Source organism: Dipteris shenzhenensis, chromosome 31 (assembly GCF_047967505.1).
Source record: "Dipteris shenzhenensis isolate YYH24624 ecotype China chromosome 31, Dip_SZ_1.0, whole genome shotgun sequence".
NCBI lineage: Eukaryota > Viridiplantae > Streptophyta > Polypodiopsida > Gleicheniales > Dipteridaceae > Dipteris > Dipteris shenzhenensis.
In genome coordinates this window covers 20,396,381-20,420,898 of record NC_141626.1, presented here as the reverse complement: position 1 = coordinate 20,420,898, position 24,518 = coordinate 20,396,381, and the positions used below count along the sequence as shown (strand labels likewise).

Here is a 24,518-nt window from a genome sequence, read left to right as displayed (position 1 = left end):
GGTGACCTGTTAAGCAAGTATGCAGCTGTCTTACATGCCTCAGCCCAATAGCATTCGGTAAGACCTGCATACCGTAGCATGCTACCAATCTTGTCCAATAGAATCCGATTTATGCCTTCTGCCAAGGCATCGTGAGCAGAAAGATGAGGAGTGGTCAACACCCTCTTGATACTAAGTGTATCACATAGATGCTGAAATCTAGAAGAGGTAAACTATGCATCACCATCAGTCATCAAGCTCAATAGCTTCTTTCCTTACTGATTTTCAGCATTACCCAAGAAGTGCTGAAATGTATCATATACATCATGCTTCTGACGAATCGGATATACCCATATGTACTTTGTAGCAGCATCAATAAATGTCACAAAGTAAGAGGCACCACCCAGTGAAACGGTAGGCATAGGCCCACAAACTGCACTATGAACCAACTGCAATGGCTCAACATACCTCTCACTGACTATCTTCCTCACAAAAGAGGATCCTGACTGCTAATCATCATCACGATGACTGAATGATAGAGCATGCTTGCTCATCCATGTCATCCCAATCACTCTGTTTAATGCTACTAGGCTTGACACCTTTGCATTGAATGGGCTTATGCTGCCTTTTCTGCACTAACACATCATAAATCTGCTCTTTCCAATACTGAAAGTTTGATCCATCCAACCTCTCAATATCAAAGAGGGCACTACCAGCTGTAGATGCCATATCTGTGGCACAATGGCTCACAACCAAAGAGCAGTATAGTGCAATAGGCAACCCAAATGACCAAAAAATATAGTGTTGTCCAGACCAATCAGGTCTCCAAATAAACTGGCTGATCCACTGCTCAAAAGCACTCATCCATAAAGAGGCATAAACAAGTATGCAGCCCAGTAACCTGCCAATACCTGGCAATCCAAGTAAGAAATGCACTGAACCAAATGAGCAATGCCTGCTCAACCAATGGCAATAGGAGCCCAGCTCACCTATCCATAAACATCAATGCAGCATCCACCAATGCAAATCCATAATGCATCGAAATGGCATTTACTACATCACCAATGCATCACCTCAAGTGCGCAATCCTTTGGCAACAAAATCAAGCATTCACCACTTGCCAAATGTGCCAAAGTGACTTGCCAAAATGCCAATAATGCCCTTGGACTGAAGTGAGATCCCAATCACTTTCTGTAATTTACTGTGAGTTCCCATTCACTGTTGTGCAAGAGAAATTCCTACAACAATACCTCACAGCCACTTTGGGCAAAATAACACTCTATCCCTGTTTTTGAACAGCGATATCTTTTCACTGAGCCAAATCCTTGTGGATTCTCAGATATTTTCACCTGAAAAACAGCTTCCTGCACATTGGTCACAAATAGATAGTAGACTGCAACTTTTTGTGGTTTTGCAGAGGCTGTAACTTCTGCAGCTTATACCAGATCAACTTGCTTCTAAAAGCAAAGTTGTAGTATGTTCTGTGAACTACAACTTTCCAGTTCGGCACAAAGTGCAATTCCGCACCAGGAAAGAGATATTCAGTCCTGAAAATGACTGTTTTGTCATAAAAAACAGCAACAGCAGCAATTGTAATGTCCTGACCAATGGCAAACACAATGCCATAAAATCAGCCCCGAATATGGTAACAAATCAGCCCTAAAATGCTGACAAACCAGCCCTAAAATAGCTCCAAACAATGCTAATTTGATAGGATCTCAATACATCATCGTACCACTGTATGTATTTAACATAGGCAAATAACCATGCATCCAACGAACTGTCAATGCATCTCAACCAGGCATGTACCACTGTCAAAGCATGTGTCACCAGTCGACAAAAGTATCTGCAATAGCCTCTGACAAGAGAACTCCTAACCTGAGTCTCTGTTAGCCTACTGTCACTCGGGGAGACCTACACCTGTCCCCGAGCCAAGCCAAGACCAACTGAAAGAAACTGATGCTATCTAATGCCCAGCATGGACAAGATGCAGCAAATTATGTCCAATAGGACCCAAATGCATGGGAAAACACGAGCTAACAAAGCTCAACTGTAACCGAAAGAAGCTGCATAGTGCACAAGCACATATCCCACACAATGTCCACAAGGCGTACTTCTGCAAAATGTCCCACAAAGAGACCAAAATTAGCCAATGCTCAGCTCCAAGACCTCAAATGCAACACCAGCTATCTCCCAAGCATACAACTGCATCAAACATGCAATCCACAACCTCTCCAATAGCTCATCTTCTCCAAAGTGGATGTTGTTGCTATCACTGGGCTGCTCTTCCTTTGCTCACGGGATGGAGTTGCTGCTACTGCTGGGATGCTCTTGTTCTCTTGTTGAGAGTGTGAGAAAGTTTTGAGTGATTATTGAGAGAGAAAAAGAGATACTTCTCTCCTTGAGAGTTTCAAGAGAGACATTTTTGAATTTTGAGAGTAAGAATCCTCTCCTATTAAGCAACTCATAGCCCACGGCAGTTAGAGCGATTTGTCGGATCATCCAACAATAGGGCCTTTGTAGAGGCATTCGTCTATCCTTCTTCGAAGAAACTTCCATTATCGTTGTTCGATAAACATCCGAAGGCATCCTCAGAGCAGAGAAGGTTAGCAGCGTGGTAATCACCCACGATGCCCAAATCCTCCATCAATGACCCTTATGTCAAATAGTTGCCATCGAAGCGGACCTTTGAGCTTCTTCATACACGTCTACAGTCCCTTCTCCACAATGCCCAACGCAATTGCATATCCCAAGCGCCAGCTGACTAAGCACCAAGTCGAGCTACCTCCATCTTCATGCAATAGGCAATGCATACAATGCCACACTCATCTCCAAGCTCCCTGTAGATCTCTCGAAGCAGTGCCCGTTCTCCTCTCACCGAGCTCCTCGTAGATCGAATGCCATGGGCTCTGATACCAGTTGTGAGAGAGGAGAGCACACACAAAGGTATAGGAGACACCAAAAGTGGTGGAGCAAAAGTTACTCCAGCTTATTCCTCTATCATATATATATGAGTATACATGGGCACTGTACAAGTGGGTGGGCACACTGCCCTTTACCCCAACATACCATTGGTGCCATAATTGAGAGTCTGTATGCATACCCTTTGAACAGGGTTGAAGACTGCCAACTTATCAAAAATGCCATCTCTCACACCATGTCTAATGATATCTTCCTGAGTGAACAAGAGCACCTTCTTGTCATCAAATAAGGTCCAAATATAGTTATCAACACACTGTAGAATGGGAACTAGATTTGGGGCAAGGCTCGGCACATAGAAAACATTAGAGCTCTTAATCTAGCTACTTGAGCTCCTTCCTCTCTATAGCTCTAGTCGTTGCCAACTTTTAGCTACGTTGTCTTATCTCCTTGGCTTATTATTGGGAACCGCTGCTGCCACACAATCTCTACGTCTTGGGCCACAGTTGGCTGCCTCAGCTCCTAGATCAATAGAGGCCGTTGCCTCCAAGCTTGGCCTCTAAAATTGAGAGCTTATAGCTTCATGTTTCTCTACTGCTATCGTGACTTTTTTTTATTGTACTTGTCTAGGATAGGTCATGTGCACGAAGCTCAAAAGCTCTTGCTTATTAGTTCGAGCTCTCTATTACATAGGTCACCTTATGCTCATTTAGCTCCTACTTCACATCTCATTACCTCCAAGTTCTTCTCTAAGTTGTTGGCCCGAGCTCATCGCGTTGCTCATCCCCATCAGTTGCAATTCTCACATAAGCTTCTTGAGCTCTCTTTGCTCGTACGTCTTCAGACGCGGATCCTATTCAAAAACTTTGACTCATTTTTTCTTGGACGTGCCGTGGGCTTATTTAGAGCTTTAGATGTTTTCTTTCTTCCTTGTTGTAGCTTTCTTTGTTGGATCCTTTTCAACTTTCTACAACCTTTCTACAAACTCATTCGAGAAACTAGAGAATGAATATAAGACTACACTCAGCAACCTCAACTCATGTATGAGCAAGCCTCTTCAATACCCTTTGTAGAAGACTCAAAATGATAGCAAGACAGGGACACAACCTCAGCAAACACTCTCAAGAAGACTATCATAGCAACCCTGACATAAATTTCAAAATGTGAGCCAATGGGGATGGAGTAAACACGTTCCTTAACACACAAGCAGTCCCAACATAGCTGTGGCTTCAAAGATTTTGAAAATTTGACACACTCCTGAGACATAGTTAAAAATCTCTCACCTACCGGGCAGGAATCTAACTCTTCCCTAATACCATGCTAAAGGAGGGACATAGAGCCTCAAATAATGGACACACAGTACAAGACACTCAATACATATAGTAATAATGAAAGGATGAAAGAGATCAGACATAGCACCTCTACACATGTACACTCTATCATCACCCAAAAAGAGAAAGAATATATAATATCTACACACCCCTAGGTGGGTTGCCCTAAGTCCATAAGGATTGTTCACACAAGGACTTAGTATCCCTCTAGAGAACTCTATCCACCTATCCATCTACTCGTACATACAACATATGATACATGAAATCCTCCATATATACATGATGATCACTAATCCATGGACCCATACTACAACATAATCCAACCCAACCTAACATAATTGTACTTAACCAAAATAAAATAACCTAACATAGCACTATTGTAAGCTGGGATAATGTAACATGACAAAGGAGGGAGAGGGAGAAATACGAAATCTGACTATGAGGGCTCTCCTTTAGTTCTCCACCCAACCACGACTTCCCAGAGTGCTCCCTTGTTTCCCCCTTCTCTCCTTTTTTGGAGCCTCTCTCTGGAAGTCTCCCCTAAACCCAGTGCTTGCCACTTGGAGCCCACCTAAGTGCCACATGTCCATAAAGGACCTTAACCTTGCACTCCCCATTCTTGCCTAGGCCTAGGATAGTTCCTAGTTCCTGACCCTCTAGGTTCCCATCAATCAAGCATTGTCGAGCCCTTTGGTTTCCCACCTAACCATAACCACACCTTGAGCTTCTATAATTATAGCTAATGTAACCTTCAATTCCCCTAAATAATGGATTACTTCCTCGAAAACAAAATTGGGAAACCTCCTTTGGAGATTGCTTACCCTTTCCTACATTGAACTCTCTTCAGGTCTATCTTTCCACTTAACCAAACATTCTTGCCATATTGTGTAGAATTGCGATGCAGTAGAGAGATCGTTTGACAACAACGATAGTACAATAACCAAAGAATAGACACAATAGAGCAAAATAACATTTTTGTATCACCAAATAAGATTCAAGTGATGATGATGTCCACCTGTGTGCTCTCTAGTAGAGCTTCAATGGTGATCTAGACAGACTCTGGATGGAGAAGGACTAGAGATAGGGGTATTGGCATTCAATGCTAAGGCTTGAGAAGTGGCCTCCTTATATAGCCCTTTGTGGTAGACCAATTCCACCACAAAGGTGACAACTTTGGACAATTACCCATGTTTAACATTTTTGAAGATTCAGGCACTTTTAGATAGACTTTCTCATTTTCTTTGAATTCCACTTTTCTACGGTGTGGATTAGCATAACTTCTTGCTCTATCTTGAGCCTTCCTAATGCTATCTTTAGCTAATTTTACCATTTGATTCATATCTTCAAGAAATTCTTTGGCTACCTGAACCTTCTCTTTTTTGAGTCCCACTGCAATTGGGGCTCTAGGTTGAAATCCATACATCATCATGAATGGACAAGTGAGCCATTTTGGTCAATCGATCCACAATTGCCCACACAGAGTTGTGCCCCCTCTGTGTCCTAGGTAATCCCACAATAAAGTCCATGGAATAATTTCCCATTTGCCAGATGGAATCTCCAATAGGTTTAGGAGACCTCCTACCTTAAGGCATTCATCCTTATTGACCTGGCATTTTTGGCACTTTAATACATAATCTTGGACATCCTTACCTATTCTAGGCCAAAAGAATTGCCTCTTCAAAAGTGCATATGTCTTCTGAATTTCTAAGTGTCCAACACTCGGACTATCATGACACTCAAATAGAATTTGTTGCCTAATGTCATTATTATCCGAGACACATACCCTACCTTTGTAGAGCAGGTAGCCATCTTCAATAGTATATTTTTTTCACTTAAGTCCTTTATCACCAACCTGTGGTGTGTCACCATTTCCATGTGATGCCTCGGTGAAAGCCTCTTGATTTGTTGGATCCCTATTAACAATTGCTTTCCATATCTCGGAAAAGTGAGGATACAAATTGAGTAAAACTCAATTCATTAACAATTGGCATTCGGCTAAGGGAGTCTGCTACCACATTGAACTTCCCTTTCCGATATGTCAATTGCATTTCTACGTTATCCTCTGGATTTTGATTATGCGCTTCCTCATGTATTTCCTCTACCACTATGGCTTTTCCTTTTCTATTTTTACAAATGCGTATTATCCTGAAATTATGAAGCAAAGCACTTTATGTCAAAGAAAAAAATATGTTTCCTACTTCCTTGCTATTTGTTCGAGGTGTTGGATTTGAAGTCGATGTGTCCTCTCACACTTTTAATTCATGATCTCTCTTCCCAATCCCGCTCTCTGTTATACTCTTCACTTCAAACTTCTCGACCCATTCTTCAATCTTCTTCTTTTACTTTGGCAAGGGTAGGAAGGTTGGAAGGGTTAGGGGCCTTTAGGAAAGATGAGATGGCTTTTAAAGTCCTTGGTGTTTGGAAAAGAACTTTAGAGAATGAGAGGGCTTAAAAGGCTTAGATGATGTGGCTTTTTTCCAAAGGCTATGAACTTTGAATGATGTGGCTTTAGTCAGAAATGGATCCAAGCCTTCTTGTCTGTGCAGATGGATGACGATGGTGATACAACAAAGTGGACGAACATCGATCGGTTTCAGTTTGTTTGCAAGTTGTTGGAGACAGGGACTTCTTCTATCTTTTGTTGGCTTTTGGTTCAGGAGAGCATCAATGCATCCACCTTTGACATGATGCTGGAATTGGCATATATCAATATGAGAAATACATATTTGGTTGCCTCAATTGTGCTCATTCGTTGGACATGTCTAGACTGTGGCTTCTGTTCATTGGAACCAACACAAGTCGATTGGTGACCAGCAGTTGTGACAAAGATCTCCCAAGCTATCCCCGCTACTTTGTGCTTTATCGATCAACTCTACTAATAGTTTCTATACCACCATAAGAAGCTTGTGGAAGAATTTGACCTCCTGAAGGCTATGCGGTCCTTAAGGCTTGTTACTCACATCCGCGATGGTTGTGTGCTCTACTCACATTCGGGATATTACAACATGTAGGTGGACATGTAGTCGTTTGTATCCTCATTGTTGAGGTAGCCAAGAGCTCACCCACAGGCAACAATTGAAATGACACCAAGATCTAGCCGCTCTGATACCAGTGATATGAAATCTAACTATGAGGGCTCTCCTTTAGTTCTCCACTCAGCCACGGTTTCCTAGAGTGTTCCCTTGTTTTCCCCTTCTCTCCTTTTTTGGAGCCTCTCTGTAGAAGTCTCCCTTGAACCCAATGCTTTCCACTTGGAGCCCACCTAAGTGCCACATGTCCATAAAGGACCTTAACCTTACACTCCCCATTCTTGTCTAGGCCTAGGATAGTACCTAGTTCCCGACCCTCTGGGTTCCCATCAATCAAGCATTGTCGAGCCCTCTTGTTTCCCGTTTGATCATAACCACACCTCAGGCTTTCATACTTACAATTGTCGTAACAGGGAGTGCAAGGGGAAGGGTAGGATGGGGAGGGGAAGGGGAAGAGGAAGGTGAGAGAAGTGAAGGGCAAGGGGAAAGGTAAGGTCCTCAAGGACAAGAAGGAAGGCGAGAGAGGGGAAGGGCAAGGGCAGAGAGAGGGTGGGCGAGGGGAAGGGAGAGTGGAAGAAAAGGGAAAGGTTAGAATAAGGGTGATAGGAAGGAAAGGGAAACAAGAGGGGATGGGAAGGATAATGTAGAGAAGAGACTTCACTCGACAGACGAGATATGCGAATGTCCGGACTCGTACATGACTAGCATAATGATAACATCTACTTGCGGCACAAGGAGCAAACCATGAGAATGGACTTGCACACCTACAAGGCCCACCCATTGTCAGGACACTTCTTTGCCATAGAATCTGACACCACTGCCCAAACCACCTCCGTAAAGCTATTCTAACCTTATGACAAGGAAGAGGATGAGAAAAAGTCTAATGACTTCTCGTATGCACCCCTCTAAGCCAGAATTCTTACAGAATTGGATGCACATCTTAGCCAATATGGATGTCTCAAAAAGAGTAGGGTTTTAGATCACCACTCCAGAGCTCAAGGGTCGCGAACCCCGGTGGTTCCCCTAAGAATGTTTAACATGCTCAAACCCTAAGAGGTAAGTAAGGGAACCGTGACAGTAAAATCAAATCTTCACTGGCTGTCCTACATAGGTGCCACAACTACTCACCACGAGTTCTCCTCCAACTGGGGAAATAGGGTGAGTAATGTAACCTCCCTTGTCAGCTCTATAAGCACAATGGAAGAGTCCCCTTCAGGTCCCAAACCCCCTATATCCAAAGGCACGGCTAAAAGGCAAGCAAGGTTAAGGCCAAAAGGACCACTGCTCTAGCAAAAATAGAGAGGAAATTGAAGAGAAAGAAGACCTATAGTAGGTACCATCCCATTACAAGGCCTACATGATTTAGGATCGGGCAAATGTGCCTCTGGCGTCCAAGGTAAAAAAACAAGATGGACACTTACTCTACATGGCTTTTTACATGCTATGCAGCAGTACGACATCCGCCCACACTTCATTCCCCATAATCATCGAGTCCAGGTCTAGGTGAGTGAGTATGGTAGGCATCTCACCCGATGCACTTGTAGCCCACTAGTCCCTACCGAATATGCACACCCACACACACCCATGGTCAGCACTAGGTGATTAGAGTTAGTACACCCATTTTTTTGCATTTTTTCAGCATCTTGCATATGCTGATCTCACAATCACGCATGCACCGCACGAGTGCACTCTACTCTCACTCTTTCACCCCCCTTCACACCCCCCACCACTCACTCTCTCTTCCTTTTACTCCCTTACATAGTCAGTATCCTGCCGGTCATCGCCATAGAGGTATCCAGCCGACTGTCGCGATCCCAACATACCACCAACTCTTACCATCACCAAATCTCACCGGTCGTTGTCCAAGAAGTACCATGCCAATCGTTGCCATCACCAAATCCCATTGGTCACCGCTCAAGGAAAATCACACCAACTGCTGCCAAAGAAAGACCCCGCCAGTCGTCGTGAAAGAAAGACCCCACCACCCATCGCCATCGTCAGATCGCACTGACTGTCACCATCTCGTATCATGCCGGTCATGGTCTTTGCCACATCACACCGGCTATCACCATCGACTTACTACACTGACCATTGCCATCTATTGGCCCCACCGACCATCGCTATACCTGTATCCCACCAGCCGTGGGGTGTAAAATATATATAAATAGGCTTATCCTACCGGGTCGTCGCCATAGCAGTTGCCCCCAAACTCTTGAAAAATTTGCCCAGAATTCTCACAGTTTCCTACCCTCTTCCACTGCCATCCAGAATAGCCTGTTTTATGTCCTCCCGCTCTTCCTCATCCATCGACTCCCATCACTCAACTACCATCCCTCTTCCTAATGGATCCTGAACACGAGTTCTTCGAGTTCGAATTAGACCTGGTACTCCACCCTCATCCTATCCCACAGGCCACTGGCCCCTCAAACTCCCAAAGAACTCCTTCTGCCAGGATCTACATGCCTTCTGAGATCCCCCTAGAAGAGTTGCAAGGGGAAGAAGAAATATCCACTAGGCAGGCCACTCAAGAGGGTGGTATGATAGCAATAGGTACGCCTCCCTCGAGATCAAGAAAGCGCACCCTGGTGCCATCAGCACAGGCAGGTACAAGGTCGTGCACTCCCAAGCACACACACCACTTGGAGAAGCATGACTCCAAGAACTAGACGCATGCATTGTGCACTTGTGCTTCACATACAAGGGCCACCACTACACCCTCCACTACCATACTGCAGCTGCATATGAAGCATTGAAAGAGAGGAGGCACTCGGAGTTGTTGGCTTGAGTAGAGTGGCCAACCGTCTCCCATGCCACTTGGACATGAAGTTGTTGGCAGAATTCCTCTAGGCGTACAACAGCAACACCAACATTGGTGTCCTGTGAGATGCAGCAGGCAATCCCCACCACTACCGAATCAATCAGGACTTGGTATAGGCAGCCTTCAACCTATCGGTCATTAGCAAAAAGTACTCCAAGAAGAAGAAGCTGGATGCCCTAAGCACAGTCTATCACTATGACTGCCAGAAGAGCAAGGGCCACCTCCAATTCATAGTCATCCACAAGCCTGAGGTGGAAAGACCAGCAAGAGCCTTGCAATGGCTCACACAAGTCAAGCACAAGGACCACCATCAGTTCATCGTGCCAAATATCTTGCTGCGCTTGGTGGAGCCCCAAGAGACCAATTGGGCTGACTACTACTGCACCCAAATGAGGGACTACCTCAACACACACGGGGAAGTAATTGGCAATCCCATGCTGTACATGCCAGTTCTCTACTACTTATTGCATCAGCATCCACTAGTCAAAAAAACCGCCACAAGGTTAGTAAAGACAGAGCCCAAAGAGACAGAGGTCAAGCCCAAGTGAGCGAGGACAAAACCCAGTGCCACCCTAGCCAGTCATGTGCAACCGAACCCAAGTTAGCTACTCGGACAATATGAGGACCGCCAGATGCAAGAATTCAAGTGCCAACAATTGCGACTCTAGTAGGCGGATTCTCAAAACAAGGGCCAACGGTTCAGGAGGAGCCCCTTTTCATCGAAGACCTCCAAGGTAACAAAACACTCACCATTGGTATCAAGGATTTTTTTATCGAAGGTATACTTATATATTAATATAAAATCTTGGTGAAAGTTTATCAAGCTAGTTTTTAAAGTTTCATAATAATGATATAATATATATATATATTTTTTAACATTTTCTTTAGAAATTTGAAGAAAATGTTGTAAATATTGGCAAAACTTTAAATTTTTTCTCGTAAAAGTTTCAAATCTTGGCGAATGTTTCAAACCTTTATTTTTATGAGGGCATACAAACTTTCAACACGAATATTAAAGTTTCACCTCCTAACGAAACTAACATGAAAAAATCATCCATGATTGGCATCCATCCAGGAGCCAGAGCCACATCGACCGCTCCCGCTACGCCCTATGTCTCAGTCTCCACAACCCCCCAGGAGACCACATCCTTTGCCACCGGCACCTCTTCCTCTCCATGGGCAAGTCTCGTAGAGGTCTTATAGTTTTGCAGCGTGCCCCAATATAGGGCACCTGGTGGCTATAGCCACATGTCAACCGAGCAATTATCAAGTGCAAATCTGATGGAACAGCACCTCTTTGAAGCCATGGCACAGCTCCCACAGGTCGCCTGCACAATTTTGTAGAGGAGGTTGGAACAAGACTCACATCTCTTAGCTAGTCTCCTTCAGGCACAGCTCTCCGCACATGACAGCCAATCCATAATGGTTGCACAAGCCAAGCAGCAGTACAAAGTGTGGAGGAGTACCGAGCCAGAGCTTCAGAGCTCGAGCTAGCTCTTACAAAGCTCAAATACAACCTCGTCACAAGCAAATCCCTAGTCCAAAAGCTCATGGACCAGGTCAACAAGGCAAAGTCGAGCTTGCAAACAATGCTAGAACAAAAAGCGCAGGCAGAGGTGTGGTACGCCCGAACACAGGAGCACTAAGAATGGCAGATCCAATCTCTACAAAATCTCCTGGCACAAGAAAGGGAACTTACGGTTTCCCTCCAAGTACAACAAAGGAGTCAAGATTGGAAAACCGAGAGCAACATGAGTTTTGGATTTACAGGGAGGTCTCCGCACAGTTCGCCACATACACACATGCAACATGCACCATCCCCCAGACCCTCCAAATGTACTTCGATGCACTCCATGCGCAAAACCTCATCTTCCACTTAGACCCTTCCACTTAGACCCCACTACTCCACTTCCTCCTAACTCCCTCCAGACTATCCTTTGCCATAACCCCGACCACTGCTGCCCCATCTTAGCCATGTTATACTTCTCCTTAGATCTCCAACCCACTTCTCTATCTCTTCTCCGCCCCTCCGATCTCCAAACTCTAGCTACCCATCCCATCCTCCTCAATTTTCAAGCCTGGTGCCACATCGGCCGCATCGTCTCACTGAGTCCCTTAATTATCCACCAATAGACGATGAAGTGATGGAAATCACAAAGCCTGAGGAACTCACACCATGGGTCTGCACACCCAAAAGTCTACAAGCAGACAACAATTGGATGAAAACCTATGGCTGAGCCTCTGTAGTCCAATCTCAAGGGCACCTTGCGACATTCCAATCCACCACCTATAACCCCCTCGACATAATAATCCTCTTCAATAGGGTGCTACAAGCTCTCCAAGACTCGCTTGAGTCGTTGGTGAGCAATTTTGAAACAATTCATGTAGCATACCGTAAGGAAGTCACTGAGGAAGATGGCCAAGAAGCCATTGCCCTCTTGAATGCTACCACCCCCCTGCCGAAATTCCACCACCACCTCCTCTGGATCTTGCCCAACCCACCCAACAAGCCACCCAACCTTCCCTCCCTCAGACAACAATGCTCGAGTACTCATCTAATGCCTCTAACACCACCATCGCATACCACGGGACCTCCCCCTCCATCTCTTTTACCACTCTGATCAACCTTCCTGCCACAACCTTCAACACGCTGCTCAAGGCAACCAATTTTGTACAAGAAGTCGATGCAACAACGCCAATAGGCACGACCAAGCCGAAGCCCATGCCAGTTGTAGATGATGAGGCTCTACCATCCCTGCCTTCTTCCCCCCCTAAACATGTCCAATGGTGCCCGGACTTATAGTCCTTTTAGGAGCTACCAGATAGTGCGTTAATGCATCATTGGAAGCACCAGCTCGAGGCCTCTCACCTCCATCTCTATGAAATTCTTGAGTCCTTCAACGACTGGCAACATGCACATCCAAAGCACATGAGAAGGATACAACCTCACCCCCGATGCTTCAGTCCTAACGACCGATGCAAATGCTGATCTACAACCATGATGGCGACTCCCCTTCTTAAAGCTAGAGAAAATTTGGCACTACTACTGTAGTGCACACGTCGATCGTCAAGTCCACCCACTGTATATGCCAATGGAATGACGATGGACTGGGCCAAATTCAAAGAACTCCAACAGAAGGATGCAAATGTGTTGTACAACTTTCCAAAGTACAACTTCCCCAAAGAGATGATTCGAGAGGGATTTTTATTTTGTCTCCAGTCATTCAATGACGCATACGGCTCAGTTCCAGATCCTGCCATCGTAGCAGTGGTACATTTCAGCTGCCACCTCCTCTTACTTATCCGCAATCTCCCTGCCCAGAGTCGCAACATCAACAACTGCCTCGACAATCTAAACAACCAGATTGTCTTCAATCCTGACATCGGTCCTATGCAATTTCAGGACCTCCACCTCTACCTCCTCATCCGCAATCTCCACGAACATCACATCCGCATGTATGACGATATGCACACCACCCATTTTTGGAAGTATCGCTTGTACCTCGCTTGCCTCACTCCATGACAGCTAGACTGCTATGCAGTCCTAGAAATAGTCCTCACTACCGACCTCCAGTGCGGCTGACCCGAGAACACTATGTTAAAGAATTTGGGAATCTTCCGAGTCCCACTTTCAAATAATTGATTAACATTTGACCATGTGCCTCAATCTTAACCTTTAATTTGAAAATGGGACATGTGAGGACTCCCTAATATAGTGTTTAGGATAGATTCCACTTTCAAGTAATGGCTTAAGATTTGACCATGTGGCCAAATCTTAACCATATTAAATTCCATGAAAACTCCCAAATTTCCTAATGTGGTGTTTGAGGACAAATCAGCAATAGGAAAGCGGTCATGTTAACATCCATAGAATATAGTCGCTGAATGCAGGGTAATTAGTGATTAGAGGTGATCAGACCGCATGATCTACTTCAATGGACAAAAGCTCAGGGTGTTTGACCCCCAAATACCCCAAGGCCAGTGATTGCAAGCAAGGTGCACATGGAAGGAGTACAGCTCAAACTCAGGGAGTTTAATCCCCAAATATCCAAAAGCCAAAGATTCCAGGCAACATGAACAGATTATATGTTCCATCTAACACCCAAGACCAAAGATATCCCGAGACAAAGGAGTGCAAGCAACGTGCACATGTTATACGTTCCAGTTGTAAGCTGCTTTTAAGTGTCTCGCGAAAGTTATGCCTTGCCACTCCAAGTTTTGAGCCACATTCATGAGGTTCGAACCCCAAATGGTTTAAGGCGTGAGGGCGCTCAGGGAGTTTGAGCCCCAAATCACCTCAGCCTAGGAGGCATGAGGCTAACATAAGTGCTATTGGTAACTGGTTAGGACCACCTCCTAATTTCAAGATTGTCCCAAGTACTTTAATATGGTTAACACAAGTGCTATTTCCGCCAGTAGGGAGAGATGGAAAGAATAGTAATATGCCTTAGAACCCTAGGGGCCCAAGAGCCTTTGATTTTAAAGAGGAGAGTTCTGTAAAGGAAAAGGGTTGGCCCTCCATTCAAAAGGTGACTTGAATAAAAAGCCAAAGTGTTGACTTTGGTCTTCATTGTTGTTTACACAAGTTTGAATACAAGCTCCCTCCTCTTCCAAGAGAGTGTTTTGGGTGTTCTCTTGTTTCCATCGTAGTGATGTTATGGTTGCCACTCCATCCCCCTTCACTGTCCTCTTGCCTTCTCCTTCTCCTTCTCCCCTCCCTTCTCCCCTCTCTTCTCCCCTCTTCCCCTTCCCTCTTTCTCATGTGGAACCACATTGCAACAATTCGAAGGCCGCTCAAGTGACACTTGCGGATGACTTGTGCCTTGCATTTGCTCCCACAAGGAGTAGCTCGGAGTGGAGGCTCCATCAGCATATCTTCAACATCCCCATGACATGTGAGTCACTACTGAGACCCACCACACAATGTAAATAGGGTCATTATTGATTCAATATGCCTTGGTTGTCCCGAAAAGCTTCTTGTCATGGGTTCATTTGTCTAGATGTGATATTTGAGATTTGTAAATTGTCACAGACTCGGTTCCATACGTGATTTTCTTCCATAAGATTGGGTAGCCTCATTTGGTTTTGAGAAATTTTTAGTTGACCATCTCATGTTTTGTGCAAAACCAAAGGACGTTTTAATTTGTACAATAGTGATGTGCCCATTCCTACAAATGTTGTAATAGTTGCAAATCTTATTGTATTGTTGTCCCGGGGGGTTCACTAAAGTATATGTAAGATATCACGTGCATTCAATAGAAGGGGTTTTATTTTCACATAGATTTATAGAAATACACATACACGAGGAGTGTAAAGGATACTTAAAACCCATACGTGATATAGGGGTCTTTTACATAGTGGACCCCTTGAGATTGTTGTAGTTGGTTTGGTTTGTAGTTCTAGTTTCTATAAGGAAAAGCAAATCAGATACTTGGACATTATGATCTACAATAATTTCTTCTAAATGCAACTGTAAAGAGTTGACTACAATCCAGGTATGTTTTTTCAATTTATTGGTATCTTTAATGTGGAATGGAGAATTCAACCATTCATATGGTACTCTTTTTTTATAAGCCATTTTTCATCAACCATGTCACAAGTAGGGCTTTTATTAAAAAGACACAATACCTCTTAGTGAAGAGCATGTATCATTGTTGTTTTGCAAGTTCCATGACCTCCCGTCAATAATATATGGATTGGATCATCTAAATTGTTTTTATTTTGCATATTATATCATGTAACATACGTCCTTATTCTATATTTAGTTGTCGTATTTGCGAGTGTTGCTCTTTTGTAGATATCAATTCTATTGTAGATTGTAAGAGCTGGTAAGTGTCAATACCTTCTCTTCTTTGATTGCTTCTTGTTTGCAAGGAAGGAATATCAAGTGGTTGAACTTTAGTGCATATAAGATGAGTCAAGAAAAATAGCGGTTTTGAATGCTTTAGCCCATACATTGTGATTTTGTTCTCATAGCCATTTCATGCACTTGCCACCCAAAGCTTTCCCAAGTTTAAGCATTTTGATCATTTCGATTTACTCTAAAGTTGAACTTCTTATGAACATCAATTCTGCCAATATCCTTGATGTAAATTTCTTGCGATGTTTCATGTGGCCATTTTAACATTTCTTCTGAGCCACAAAATAAGGGAGATAAAGCATAATTGTTCTCAAAAATAGTTTTTTTGGGTCTCTTTCTTGATCAAAACGGGTGAGCATAATCACTTGTGGATTTGCAAGCATTTTGTTGGTCATCTTGCTATAATCTAACACAAATTTTGAAAGAGAAACTAGCTCAAGTTCTTTTGCTTATGCCATGTGCGATCTGTGATTGAAGTGCAAATGATGTCAATGGAGTCATTGGGTAATGCTTGCAAGATTTTATTAGGTTTTAGCATTGATGCATGTTGTTTTGTGACGATGCTATATTTATGGATTGTATTGTCTAATGAAAGTATTATGTATACTGCTTGCTGCACTAACATTTGCTGTAAGTTTGAAAACATAGGTCAGGTCAAAGTTTGCTTGGGTGTAGCCATTTTTTCTGAGGTTCAGGAAATTTTTTGTATATAGGTACCTTGCGCGACACATAACTTATGCATTTATCAACAGAATTTGGCAAACTTTGTTTTCAAGTTGTAGTACACATTCCAAACTTGAACATGAAACCAAAAATTATGAATAATGATTCAGAACGAGACCATTAAGCATTACAATTGCTATGTTGCATGTGAAGCATGCATCATGAAGAGTATGGGATATCACAATTTATTCAAAAACATCAAAATTTTGTTATGCACATACACACAATCAAGCAATCATTCAAAAGTACACTTCGTGAGATTTTCCTCAACCCAAGGACACACCTAAATGAGAACATTAGGTATGGGTTAACGAGCCTCCAATGTTGTGCTAAAGTTATGCACACCCATTTGAGAGCACGCTCCATAACTTTTTTTTGGTTTCTTGAAAACCAAACAGGACGAAAAAATTTGGAATCCAAACTACTGCGACTATTGCATAGTGGTTTTAAAACATTGATACTTGTTGATATTGGTATTTAGATTTTTCCTAGAATGAAAGAATTTAATACTGTGCAAAGATCTTTTAATAAATCCAACACTATTTACAATTTTGAATTGTTTCTTTTCCCATGCAATTGCTTGCTATATGGATAATACTCATGCCAAAGGTTATTGCATTTCATAATACACAGCATTAAACCCGCTAGCCTGCCCTTTGGCCAATTTGAAATTTGAAGCATTTTAGACCATACTCCACTTGTTTGAGATATCCAATTCTACTAACATATATCGGGGGGGGGGGGGGGACTGACAGCTGAAATGTCCCTCCTCCCATGAATTTTGAATTTTCATATCTCTCACCCATCAAATCTTGGTATGTTAAGTACTTGCAACCAGCCCCCACCCGGCAACCCGCACGCACCTCGACTTTCTACATTGTCGTCTTTTGGGTAAGTTATCTTCTATTCTTTGGTCACTTCACAAGCAAGCTTCTCTCTATTCTGAATGGTTTATTCTAGTGGTTCACTAATTGCTAGCTTTAATAGAAACATGCAGCTCTCCATGTCTTGCAACAGAAGCAGATAGAGGCTACGAGACACAAAAGCTAAAAAGCTTGGTCAAGGCACAAGGGAGCGATTGTGGGTTGAGGAAAGCAATGGAATGATATCAAAACGGAAATGGAAGACACTTTTTAAACATTTGTGAAAGCAACAAGAAGAAAGAAGAATCCGTGCAAAGCAACGCGTGAAGCATTTGGGAGATGCACGCATTCGATCATTGCCATCAAATCGAAGAACACGAGCTTTGGTGTCACAATTGGTGGGATCGTTTGAGGAAGCAACATTAGGTTATTCAGGTGAATACCATTCTCAAGTCTTCACAAGCTTTAGCTTGCACCCTAAAGCTCATAGAGTGACAACCCTACCAACACCTTAGGGATTCCTATTAACAATCTAGTCAATAGTAGGCATGTCAAACCTTGGCTCACTATTCTTTGTGTTTTTTAGCATTCTTGCAAGGTTTTTCTCAAACTACACAAAGAATGCATAGGGGAGTGTTGCAATTTCTCACAAGGGAGTGCTCAAATGGCACACACTATTTGCATGCACTGACTAGCCACACTGACTAGCCAATATGCTTAAAACTTTTAAACAACAGATAATATATGGTATGGAAACAAAATGTGACATTCATTTGCAGGGATAAGTGAATTGGTTTTTGTTGTGTACTTCATGCATTTATTTGCCTTTGATTGTCTTAGCAAAGAAAAAAGGGTGCAAGATCTAATTCAAACACCCATGGCTATGCACTCTCAGCATACATCTATTGTGACTAATCTCTATATGGTCAAAGATATTCCCTGCTTATGGTATTTGCCCAAGAAGGAGATATTTTCATTTCATGGTGACAATTTCCTATGGGTCAAGGAGAATTTGTTGTATGTGAATGCCATGGCTTCTATTTGTAGTTCAAGGATTGTAAAGTGGATAGATATCTAGTACTCATACTTGCACTTGTATGCCGCTTTTTTAGTGTACTGCCAAAATATTTTTTGTAGTGGTATATTGAAAGAGAACCTCAAGTTTTTCTAAGGCATTGAATGTGTGCCAATTCTAGGTTTTTAGCATTGCAAGCAAGCACGCACCCCTAGCATGAGGCCCTAAAACATGCTGCACATAGTGCAAAGAAGGTGAATTGTTCTCTAGAGCTTGTTACTAGTTGCTCATTATCTTGGAATGGCTTACAAGGATATGTATGCAATTTATCTCAATGCTTGCCTAGTGGAATGGGCATCTATCTAGAGTTAGAGGAGAATTCTGAGGTATTATCCCATGGCATTCAAAGACCTTGGTTGAAGGACTCCCTCATTTGATGTACAACGAGTGTGATGAGAAGATTTTATTTGAGTGTGGTGGGATCCAATGGGGCATCCCTATGGAAAAATAGCATATAAAGATAATGTCAGCTATATGCTACTTGGGCGTTGTTAAAACAATAGACATTAATGATCAATATGCAAGATGTTGGCACAAAATTATGTTAATGCCTATTATGAACTTGTGCCATACTTGCCTAAACAAAAGCCTATGTTTTACGACAACGGCAAATATGTGAGGATTCCAACACTAGTGTGCATCTTCTTGGTGCTTTTCTCAACAAAGGGTATGATAATTATATATAACAACTAGCTTATTTTGTTTCCATTCTTGCAACATTTTGGAGGTGGGTATGATGCTTTTTTCCCATGTGGTGGCAATGTATGGGCTTCAATTCTATCTTGAATAGTTTTCTTATGCTTTTTTCCATGCCTTGGAAGTTTCTGTAAAGAAATTTAGTGTACCACGTTCATTCAAAAGGAGGGGAATTTAATTACATCTTTTATAAAAAAGTTAACAAGATTACAATAATAGTAGGGGTTTTTTAATTCAAATTTAGAAAAAAATCTTCTAGTTCATAAGTAGATAGGGGTGGTTTTATTGGGGGAAAAGTTTTAGTTGAGGGGGTTTTTAATACCCCTTGAACACACGTGATACAAAGGGTTTATCAATAGTGCATCCCTTGAGTCTCTATGAAAGAGTAAACAATTGTAATTGGGGTGGCCTTCCCACGTATGTAGTATTGTGATGTCAAAATGCTTATGTTTGTAGCTATGCATTGTGCACTTAATAGTATGTGTTCTTGCTCAGTGTGGTGAATATGAGTTCTTTTCCCTTACATTTGTGTAGCTAGGATGGTTTGATCGGACTGCGGAGATTCTATCTCCGTCGACCTCAGACCTTTACGTGCCTTGAATCCGACGAGTGGGCCACCCATTGCCTTATGCCATTTCACCTGGAAACAGGATGAGAGCTGTTTCCACGCACCGCATCGGTGAGGGCACCTGGGCGACGTTTGAACGCCCATGCCAGCGCATTTATGTGTGAAACGAGGCTCCCGCATGCAGATGCTCGCAGATGCGGGCAGCTGGGATGCGTGGAAACAGCCCCTCTGAAGCGGCAGGCTCTCTGCTGTCTAGCGTGAAAACGTCTCCTACACCGTCGCCTTACTCTGGTCAATGTATGCTGCTACGCCTCCCTCATGGATTCGTCGCGGGCATACACCTGCAAGAATGCAAATATCAGAGGTTTCTTTTGTGAATTCTCCCGTACGGGAAGCCAGAATTTTATTTGGTAAGAAGCACAATTTGCTTGAATCCTTGCCTGATGAGTACTTCAGGAGGACGGTTGACGAACCTCTGTGGAAAAACCAAACAGAAGAGACGCGAGGGCGCGGAACAAACCACTGTGCTAAGACTTTGCAGCAAGAAGGTAGAGAACAACGATCATCGGAGGAAAATATTCAGGCCAAAGAGAACGAGGGACTTCTTCTGGATCTGCCATTAGACACGCCAGCGAGGCCTGCAATCCTTGCATCTATCTTGAAAAGTTACGGGAAAGCCAAGGCTCTTTGTGATGGAAGGCGCTTGCATGCTCACATTAGCGGACACGGATACGACCGCAGCGCTTATTTGGGTACCTGCCTTATAGAATTCTATGGAAATTGTGGGGGTTTAAAGGAGGCACAAGCTGCATTTGACAGTATACTTCAACCCAATTTAGTCTCCTGGAATGTCTTGATGAAAGCTTATGCTCAGAATGGGAGTTTGGATGATGCCAACAGTGTATTTACCAGAATGCCTCATAGAGACGTGGTCTCTTGGTCTATCATGATCCGGTCGTATACTCGATATGGACATGGTCAAAAGGCCCTGCAACTCTTTCGTCAGATGAAGCTCGAAGGTGTTGAACCAAACGATGTAACTTTCATTTGCATTCTCAATGCGTGCAGCAATCAGAAAGCCCTTGAAGTTGGCAAGAAGATCCATGCTGACATTGTTGATAGCGGTTATGAACCAGATATTTTGGTCAGAACGGCCCTTGTGACTATGTATGGCAAGTGTGGAAGTCCTCACACTGCAAGGAGTGTGTTCTGCAAGATACGTAATCGAGATGTGATTGCATGGAATGCAATGATTGCAGCATGTGCCCAAAATGATCGAGGCAAGGAAGCCTTAGAAATCTTCATCGAGATGCAGCAAGAGGGCATCAAGCCTGACAAGCTCACCTTTATAAGCATCCTTGATGCATGTGGCAGCCACAGAGCTTTAGAAGAGGGGAAGAACATTCACGCGGCCATACTTAATACTCAATACCAAGGTGATACTGTGTTGAAAAATGCTCTTCTGTCTATGTACGGAGAGTGTGGGTGCCTGGATGAAGCAAGGAAAGTGTTTGTTGAGATGGATCAGCGGGATGTTGTCTCATGGACTGCGATGATCACTGCATGTGCTCAGAATGGAAAGGGCAAAGAGTCTCTGGAACTATTTTGGCAAATGTCTTACAAAGGCTTCAGTCCAAGTAAGATCACCTTCATTTCCATCTTGGATGCATGTGCCACCTTGGCAGCCCTTGAAGAAGGACGTGAAATACATCTTTCCATTATTGAAAATGGATATGAGCAAGATGTAGTTGTGGGTAATGCTCTTGCAAGCATGTACGGTAAGTGTCACAGTCAAAATGATGGAAAGATGATGTTTGAAAGAATGTCTCAACGGGATGTGGTTTCTTGGAATATAATAATCGCCCAGAATGTGCATCCAAAGGAGGCTCTGAAACTTTTTTATCAGATGCAGGTAGAAGGGGTCAAGCCAGATAAAATGACCTTTCTTTATGTCCTTGATACTTGTGCCAGACTGGGAGACCTAGACAAGGGTCAGATGTACCATGCTGCCCTTAAGAAGAGAAATTTTGAGCAAGACCTTGCTGTTGGGAATGCTCTCATTTCTATGTATGGCAAATGCAGGAGTCTAAACAATTCTAGGAGTGTGTTTGAAAAAATGTCTCATCGGGATGTCGTCTCCTGGAATGCCATGATTGCAGCATGTGCCCAGAATGGCCATAACAAGGAGGCCCTGGAACGTTTTTATCAAATGGAGCTTGAAGGGATTAAACAAGACGCAGTAACCTTTATCTGCATTCTTGATGGATGTGTGAACTTGGCACTTTTGGATGAGGGTAAGCGGATTCATGGTGCAATTGTTGATAGGGGATACGAGCAAAATATTGTGATGGCAAATGCCCTGGTCAGTATGTATGGCAGATGTGGTAGTTTAGACAATGCAAGAATTGAGTTTAGCAAGATGCCTCTTCGGAGTACAGTCTCATGGAATGCTATGCTGACAGCATGTTCTCAGAATGCACATGGCAGGGAAGCTCTGTCAGTCTTTCATCAGATGATTCTTGAAGGTGTGGACCCTGACAGGATCACCTTCCTTTGTGCTCTTAACGCATGTGCCAGTGTTCCAGCTCTTGAAGAGGGGCAAGAGATCTATACTGCTATTGTCAATATGGGATGGGAATTGGATGTTGGTCTGAGCAATGCCCTCATCACTATGTACGGTAAATGTGGGAGTTTATGCAATGCAAGGAGTATACTTGAAAACATTCCTCAGCCGAATGTGGTTTCTTGGACGGCCATGATTGCAGCATGTGCCCAAAACGGGCATGGGAATGAGGCTTTGTCACTCTTTTGCCAGATGCAGCTTCAAGGTGTCAAGCCAAATCATGTCACGTTCACATGTGTCCTCACTGCATGCAGCCAGGAAGGGAGGATTGATGATGGCATGCAGACATTCCTTTCTATCAATAGAGACCATGGCATAGCGCACACAGTGGAACACTATGTTTGTATGACTGATCTTCTTGGTCGGGCAGGACATTTGGAGGAGGCAGAGGACTTGATTGGGCACATTCCATTTGAAAAAGTCACAGAAGCATGGTTGAGTGTGCTTGGAGCCTGCAGGATTCATGGTGATGTAGAACGAGGAGTCCGTGCTGCAGATCATTGTTTTGAGTTGGACCCCAACAGTGTTGCTCCATATATAATGATGTGTAATATTTATGCTGTGGCTGGCAGATGGGATGATGTAGCAAAGATAACAAAGACATTCGAAATTAAGGGATTGAACATTAAGGAAGTTGAAAGCCATAGATTGGTAAACAGGACAAGGCAGGACGGACTGGCTAAGGCATAATACCTCCTCAGAAACAGGAGTTGTAGCTATTAGAAGGCACATAAGGGAAGCACGACCTCCACCTGGCATAAGATATTATTGTTAATGGGAGCGAATAAAAGTATAAAACCAAAGAAATTCACATTCCAGCTGAGTGTCAACTCGAGTCAGTAAACGATTCTTAAGATAGCAAAGTGGAGACTGTGCAGGGTGGGAGTCAGGACCATTGAGGCTCATGGAGGGTTGGCAAGGGGCAGGATCAAAGGAGCATGCTTGATAATATGAGAGGCAAAGAAAGAGGTGACAAGGGTTTAGGAGGAATCTCGCAGCTTGCTAAACTTGTTGCAAATTTGAAATGGAGTTCAATTATGAGGAGGTGCCAATCAATTTTCCAAAAAAAGGGGCCAAAAGAAGGTTGGGGCAGTGGAAAGCAAAGGATAAAAGCGTGGATGTTGCCGACCTGCTCTTTCACATACCTGACCCCTAGGCAGCCATTCCAGGTCCACTAGTTGGGTCATCTAGCAAGCTAACCCTGCCTTACCGCGACTGGGCTCCAGACTGCTCATGTGGCACACTGGCAGCCTAATGTGCTGCAGACTAGTGAGCTGCCATGAATGCTACCCAATTGGCAGCCAAACCATGATACCTTGATGTGAGAGTCCTCTGTGGACACGTCACTCTAACTGGGGCTGCATATGCAAGGCCTCCATGGCTGATGCATCAGACTTCAAACTCACTCTAATAAGGATTCCTAAGTATCAAGCCCCTTTGTCCTCATATGGGGCTGACGAGCGGTGCATCAACCCAATTGTTTCTGCATTGACCAAATCTGAGCACAACTTTGCATGGTCACGTACAGATGTTTCTCACGATACTTGCAAAGCAATGAAGAGGCAAATAAGGGATGAATGAGGAGCTGCAGTTAAACGGCAGTCCCAGGCTCAAGCAGACCAGCAGAGAGAGAGAGAGTTCTTATATTAGGATACAAGCTAAGAGCCGAAACGACTCATCAGACATCGATGAGAGAGAGAGACACACGCAGAGGAGCTAATTACATCATAGGCACAATCCCAGGGATCTACAAGTGGCTCATCCAATGTTGATCAAGGATCAAACTCACATACACAACGAGAAGAATCACTCACATAACCAACAGGTCTCCTCGAAGTGAGTGGTAGAAATGATGGCCACGATGAGACCACACACACGCGCACGCACACAGGGTGCAGCAGTGCTGGGGGGGGGGAGAAAATATTAGGAAGGGAGCTATAGCATAGGAAGAATGTTTGGGGATGGGACTCTAGGGGAAGAGAGAGAGAGAGAGAGGGGGGGCAAGAGGTGTTGTAGGGTGAGTTGTTAGATCAT

The 24,518-nt window shown here is 43.6% G+C and overlaps 1 protein-coding gene across 1 annotated transcript; it reads left to right on the top strand.

Moving 5' to 3' along the window:
• Window positions 1–20,124: 20,124 nt before the first annotated feature.
• On the top strand, window positions 20,125–24,318 carry LOC147881179 (pentatricopeptide repeat-containing protein At3g53360, mitochondrial-like). Its single transcript, XM_087402136.1, has one exon. The coding sequence runs from the start codon at window positions 20,157–20,159 to the stop codon at window positions 23,172–23,174; it is 3,018 nt and encodes a 1,005-aa protein (XP_087258262.1). The 5' UTR covers window positions 20,125–20,156; the 3' UTR covers window positions 23,175–24,318.
• Window positions 24,319–24,518: the final 200 nt, after the last annotated feature.

What these genes read in the sequence shown, in the direction of transcription:
- LOC147881179 (XM_087402136.1), top strand. Translation starts at nt 20,157, where the DNA reads ATGTATGCTGCTACGCCTCCCTCATGGATTCGTCGCGGGCATACACCT.